Genomic DNA, 7,074 nt, shown 5'->3' with positions numbered 1-7,074 from the left:
AATAAGAAAGAAAAGTTGGGAAAGCCCTATCTTTAGGGTTGATTTCAGGGGGGACTACTTTCTCCCACATTCCATCCCTTCTATTAATAGTAATCACAACACCAGTAACTTCCTTTTGTTTATCATTTTAAGTACACAATATTCCCTGTGGGATAGATGTTGTATTATTATCCCTGATTTACAGATGAAAAAGCTGAGGCCAAGAGATGATAAATAAATGACTCAGGACTATAGAACGTGAGATCTGGCAGGGACCTAGGAGATTATCCAGTGGTATCCAAAGTCACAAAGCTAGCTGTAAGTTAGCAAGACAGAAGCGCTTAGCACAGTACCTGGCACATAGTAGGTGCTTAATAAATGGAAATGAAGCAGAATTGGAGCTTCTGTCTCAGACTTTTAGTCAGGGATCTGGATCAGCCTTTCCTTATTCTCCATAGTTATCTCTATCTCTCTTAAAATTGTATTAATATATTTTCTATTGCCTTGAGCTCTGGTTGTGGTCCCCGGTATAACGTAACCTCTTTTTAGAAAGGGACAACTCCAATCAAAAAACATGTATTAAGGGCCTATGTGCCAAGCACTGTGCTAAGCACTAGTAATACAAAGGCAAGAGACAGTCCTTCCCCTCAAGGGGCTTTCACTCTAATGAGGGAGACTGACACGCAAACAACTGTATAAACAAAATATGGACAAGATAAATTGGAGGAGATAAACAAGAATGGTAAAGATCGATTTACAAAATTCAACAAAATCTTACGCTGAATATAATTAACATGATTAGGGAGGCCTTGGAAAGGTTTCTGGCAGACGGTAGGACTTCAGCTGAGACTTGAAGAGAGCCAGGGAAGCCAGAAGACAGAGACAAGAAAAAGCATTCCTGGCACGGGGCGCAGCCAGTGAAAACGCCCGGAGTCTGAAAACGGAGCATTTTGTCTTTGTATTCTTAACGCCTAGCACAGTACTTGCTCGACGCACAGTAGGTGCCTAATAAATGCTGGCTGGACTTTATGCATGAGCTGCGCGTGGAAAGCTATTTCTTGCAGATCTGTAGGGAGAGTCAGATTAAAAACACCTGCACGTACCATGCAGGTAGCTGCAAATAAGCCCCAAGAGCGCACCAAAACTGGCGGAAGCGCGCATGCTCCGCGGAGCAGCGAGGGGACGGGCCACAGGCGCGCGCGCACACTCCTCGCCTGCGTGCGCGCGAACGGCTCCGGGCTTCCTGGCTCTGGAGGAGGGGGACGCGGCGAGGTGAGGCGCGAGGCCGCGGGGCAAGGGGCAGGGGGTGGGGCGCGGGGGCCCGGAGGCGGGGGGAGGAGGGGAGGGAGCTGGCGGTCGGGAGCTCGGGGTCCCGGGCCGAGGCAGGCGTCGAGGCCAACGTAGAGGAGTGAGCAGCGAGGCACGCGTGGTCACGCAGCGACCGCGCCGGCTGGAGCTGAGCGGAGGGGGGCGGGGCGGAGAGCGAGCCAGCGCGCGGGGCCTCCCGGGAGCCGCGCACGCGGCCCCCACTGACCCCTGGCCGTCTGCTACGCTGAGAGCCCCTCCCCTTTCAAGCCCTGCCTCACCCCCGCAGCCTCAGTTTTTCCATCAGTGGAATGGGAGCAGCCCATTCTTCCCTGACTCCGTAGCAGAGCGAAAACTACCAGTACTCTCTCCCTGCCAGAACTCTTGCTTGTATGACCCTGGTCAAGTCACTTAACCTGTAAAATGAGGAAGTTGGACTAGTTGGCCATCTTCCTGCTCTAAATCTATGGCCATATAACTGTATGATAATAAATAGTAAATATATATGTGTATATATACACATATATATTTACTATTTATTTACTATACTATTTACTGTATTATATATATATATAGATATAGATATATATATAAATGTTTTATGGTTTGTAAAACTGATTTACCAATATTTTCTCATTTGATCCTCACAGCAACCCTGGAACTATTTTTTTATATTTTACAGATGAGGAAACAGAGGCAAACAGGTTAAGTGACTTGTCCAGGGCCTCATAGCTAGGACATGTTGGAGGCAGGTTCACTACTAACTCCACGTGTGGCACTCTTTCCATTGTGCTATGTGGCTCCCTTTATAGGGGTAATTGCTAACCTTTATCAGGGTTTTCAGGGGCCTGGAATCAGGAAGATTCATCTTCCTGAGTTCAAATCCAGCCTGAGACATTTAGTAGGTGTGTGACCCTGGGCAAGTCACTTAACCTCTCTGACTGTTTGCCTCAGTTTTCTTATCTGTAAAGTAGGGATAATAATAGTACCTTACCAGGATTATTGTGAGGATCAAAGGAGATAATAGTTATAAAGTGCTTAGCATAGTGCCTGACACTGTGCTATTTAAATGTTACTTATTATTATTCATTCATTCAGGGAAATATTTAGTGTCTGCAATTCATTAAGCTATTCAGGGAAAAGTCAGTCAGTCAATAAGCATTTATTAAGGATCTACTATGAGGGCAGCTGAGTGGTACAGTGGATAGAACACTGGGCTTGGAGTCAGGAAGACTCATCCTCATGGGTTTAAATCTGGCCTTAGACACTTGCTAGCTGTGTGACCCTGGGCAAGTCACTTAACCCTGTTTGTCTCTGGTTCCTTATCTGTACAATGAGCTGGAGAAGGAAATGGCAAACCACTCCAGTATCTTTACCAAGAAAACCCCAAAAGGGGTCATGAAGAGTCAGAAACAACTAAACAACATTTATTAAACATCTGCTGTATGCCAGGTACTCAGCTAGGTCCTCAGAATGCAAAGCCAAAAATTAAATAGTTCCTACCCCCAAGGTTGTATATTCTGTTGGGAAGACAATGTGACCAGATATAAGTACATACGAAATAAGTACAGTGACTTGTTAACAGTCATTGGCAGATCTGGGACTGGAACCTAGGTCTTCTGGCTCTTCTTCATCCTTGCCCTTCTTTTCCGTCAGCTGTGTGCCTCCCTCATTGGCTTTGTCTGTTTCTAGGGATCGCCCCGTTCCCAGGGATTTGTCGACAGGTGCTGGGATCGGGCTTTGAGGGAGACTGCCCACGTGGAGGGCGACCGGAGCTGCAGCCTCTGCCAGTGTGGGAATGGACAGATTGGGCTCTTTCAGTAGTGAGTATGACCTCAGGTGACTCTCGGTGGCATTTAGAGCAGACAAGTGAGGGCAGGGATGAAAACGTTGTGGATCTACCTGTAGAGGCCTTTTGTGCATCTGATTCTGAAACTGCTTGAAACACATCAAACCAGATTACAATCATACATGTTTCTGTTCATTGCCCAGTCCCTGTAAGGCAGTGATAAGACACCCTAGTTGTGAAATTAGTGGAAAATGATGCAGAAAAGTGCCAGAGTATGAGGCTACAATGGTTATGCTAAAGCTTGATTTCCTCCCCTTTTTTTTCTTTCTAATAGCAATTTTCTCATTTTTATTGGTGTCTTTTGTTTTTACATCACATTTATTTCTGAAACTATTCTTCTCCCACCTCCATCCAACCAGTCACCCCTGCAACAAAGATTTTACAAGAATGGAAAAGACCATGGGTCAGTAAAACCAACCAACATATCAACATAGATAGTACACGCACCGTTCCGCATCCGTAGTCCTCCACCTTAGCAATGAAGGGATAAAGGTGTATTTTCTCAATTCTTCTCTGCAGCCAACCTTGGTCATTAGAATTCATTTCTTTTGTTCCTATTTCAGGTTCTTAGGTGTTTAAAAAAAAAAATCTTCCTAAATCTTGATTTGGTGGGGGGGGCTAGGCAATGGGGTTAAGTGACTTGCCTAGGGTCACACAGCTAGTAAATGTCAAGTGTCTGAGGCCGGATTTGAATTCAGGTCCTCCTGACTCCAGGGTTGGCTCTCTATCCACTGTGCCACCTAGCTGTCCCTTAAACCTTGATTTTTAAAAAATATGTATATATATTTTTAAATTTTTTTCCCCAATTATATGTAAAGACAATTTTTAACATTCATTTTTTAAAAATTTTGAGTTCCAAATTCTCTTCCTCCCTTCTTCCCCCCCTTGCTGAGATGGTAAGCAATTTGATATAGATTATATATGTGCAATCATGCAAAACCTATTTCCATATTAGTCATTTGTGAAAGAAGACACACAACAAAAACCCACAAAAAAAAAATAAAGAAAGTGAAAAATAATGCGCTTTGATTTGCATTCAGACTCCCATCAGTTCTTTCTCTGGAGGCAGATAGCATTTTTCATCATGGATCTTTTGGAACTGTCTTAGATCCTTGCATTGTGAGAAGGGCTAAGTCTATCAAAGTTAGTCAATGCACAGCTGTGATTGTTACTGTGCACAGTGTTCTCCTGGTTCTACTCCCTTCACTCTGCATCAGTTCATGTAAGTCTTTCCAGGCTAAACCTTGATTTTAAAAAGCAATAAGATTTCTTTGATGAATGTGAAGAATGTAGAGGAGCCTGGGAAGATTTCTAGCCCTCAATTCAGAGTGAAGTGTACTTGGTGACTGCGGAGACATAAATGGAAACATCAACAACAGTGTCATTATGAGACCCAAACATTTCCTCAAAAAACGTTTCCTTTTTTGTTGAGTTAGGGGACTGTGAGCATGGAACATTTTATATGCTATCAGGTGTGGTTTGTATATTGGCTGTTTATACTGAACTGATTTTTTTCTTTTTTGTTCTTTTTTCTTTGTCCTTTGAAGGAATGGCTTGTTGTGAGGTGGAGGGAGGAGGGATATGTTTTGAAATTAAGGTGATGTTTAAAAAAAAAAGAGAGAGCAATAACATTAGCGATAGAATCTCTCAAGATACAGCCTGAGTGATGGGTTCATAACCAGTGATTTTAACAGGCCAGCTGAAGGAAAAAGAAAAGGCCCTTTTTTAGGTGGAATTTATTTTTTTGGAATATAACCCTAACAACAATAACAATATAAATTATTATTTTAAGAATCTGCTTTTGTCAGTGTGGGTCTACCTTCCACTGCTTCCTTGTCTTAAAATAGAGTTTGATGAGTTTCTGTGGCTAAAAACAATTGATGAGCTACTGGCCAGCCCTTTAATGAGGGCTGTCACTAGCCTGGTCCTCAAATCACAGCTACACCATCCACTACTTCTGTCTTGGGAGACCTTTTCAGAGATGGACCTCTACTTTAGCCTATAAGAACTTAGGGTGGGGGTGGGTGGGGGCAGCTTGGTGGATAGTGTACCAGCCCTGGACTTAGGAGGACCTGAGTTCAGATGTGGCTTCAGACCCATAACACTCACTAGCAATGTGACTCGGGGCAGTCTCTTAACCCCAACTGCCTCACCAAAAAAAAAAAAAAAAAAAAGTACCTAGGATCGTATCTGTTCCACAATGGGGCATTGGAGTAGGACTTTAGTTAAGGAATCAAGCGTTATCAGCAATAAATATTTGTTGGGTAAAGGAAAGAAATCTGTAAGAAATTATCTTTTTGGGATAAATTCAGGCAGCCACTTGCATTTAGAAGATTTCTATTTCCATATCCTCACTTCCCCCAGTTTCACAATAAGTATTTTTGGCATTTGAAACATAAAATTCTGTTATTTGGTTTGGGAGATTCATTGGGCCAAGGGTTGGAAAAAGGCTTTATGGATGATCATTTCTATTCCCTTGGCAGCGTTTTTTCAAGGAAGTCTCTATTCAGCCTCTTTCCAATTCTGTCTGTCTCCTTCTGAAGGTTATTCTACTTTCTTAAATAATTTCAACATTGAAAATTCATGGAAAAAGCACCAGGTCTTGGGTTCAAATCCTAACTGCCACTCAAAACTTTGAGCAAGTTGCTTTATCTCCCTAAGCCTCAGTTTTCTCATCTGTAAAATGGATCTGTAGATGGATTCTGAGGTCCCTTCGAGCTCTAAATTTGTGATGCCATGATTCTAGAACCTGAATTAGGAAGGTTAAGCAGCCATATGTAGGGAAAGTATAAGGAACCAAGGAGGAAAATTATCTTGGGTTTAATAAAAACCAGCCTTCTTTAGTAAAAAGTTGGCCTCTACAATGTAGTATTGAATATTTAAAGCATTGTCTACTCATAAACCAAATTTAAAATGAGGAGAAATTGGGCACAATATTGTCTCACTAGGTAGTGAGTTCCTGTCGCTGGAAGCATTCGAGCAGGCCAGATTACCTGTTAGGATATTGTGGGTGGAGATCTCTACATCCTGTAGAAAGTTGATTGAGTAGAATTTGGGCTGGATAAGTTCTAAGGTCCTTTCTCTGATTCCATACCATTATGTTCTTATCCATGGAATTCAGGGCCCATGTCAGAAAGGGCACGTTTCTTTCTTAGTCTTTTTTTTTTTCTAGATCCTCATTTAGAAGAAGTAGTAATCACCATGGCCAGGGATAGTTGGGTGGTGAGCAGTGTTTTCTGCACTTCAGGTGGTAAATGCTGTTATAATATATAAAAAAAAAAAAGACCCACAAAACCCTGCCCCAGGCTCTACAGATTCATTTCCTTTCATTTGCCTTCAGAGCTCATGTTTTCTCAAACTTTTATCCTCCATCACAGAAAACAACCTTGCTAAATCAGCTTAAACTGCAGGGAAGCTAAGTATGGGGGACCGCAGCTCTGTTTCTTGAATTTTTAGAGCCTCAGATGTCATGGATTTCAATCACATCACTAGTGTTTCTGAATATGTGGTCATTGAAAGTGAGGAACAGGTTTCATTCTTTTAAAAAAAAATTCATAATTTTTTTTGCATTGCCGTCATTTTCCAATGACTCCCTCCTCTTCTGGCACCCCCCCAACTGAATATTGGCTTTCCATTAAGTGACAGATGAGCACATTGGTCATATCTGAACACTACAGACCACCTCCTGCACCCACAGGTCACCCCCACGTGTCTCCTGAGAGGAGGGAGGTGTGTTTCACTACAGCAAGGACAGACATTTTAGTCTTTTTTTTGTGTAATTCTAAATTGCTTTCCAAAATGGTTATAGGTCAAGACTGGATACTCCATCAATTGGAGTTTTGAAGGCCGCCAGTGGTATTTGCCTTTTACGTGATTGTTGTCATCACGTAAATTGTCCAGATTCCACATGTTTTCCACCCGTGTCACTTCATACGAGGTGA

The 7,074-nt window shown here is 42.6% G+C and overlaps 1 protein-coding gene across 3 annotated transcripts in view; it reads left to right on the top strand.

The window, feature by feature from the left end:
• The first annotated feature begins 1,199 nt into the window (after positions 1 to 1,199).
• The window catches only part of TADA2A (transcriptional adaptor 2A), a 56,502-nt gene continuing 50,627 nt past the window's right edge, over positions 1,200 to 7,074 (top strand). For all 3 annotated transcript variants that reach the window (XM_027870496.1, XM_027870493.1, XM_027870497.1), the window contains exons 1-2: positions 1,200 to 1,251; positions 2,977 to 3,107. In XM_027870496.1, coding sequence (XP_027726297.1) covers positions 3,083 to 3,107 — 25 coding nt within the window. In that variant the 5' untranslated portion in view covers positions 1,200 to 1,251; positions 2,977 to 3,082. The remainder of the gene's footprint in view (positions 1,252 to 2,976; positions 3,108 to 7,074) is intronic.

The sequence above is a fragment of the Vombatus ursinus genome, unplaced genomic scaffold (assembly GCF_900497805.2).
Source record: "Vombatus ursinus unplaced genomic scaffold, bare-nosed wombat genome assembly UNPS02014797.1, whole genome shotgun sequence".
NCBI lineage: Eukaryota > Metazoa > Chordata > Mammalia > Diprotodontia > Vombatidae > Vombatus > Vombatus ursinus.
This window is presented reverse-complemented; position numbering and strand designations above follow the sequence as displayed.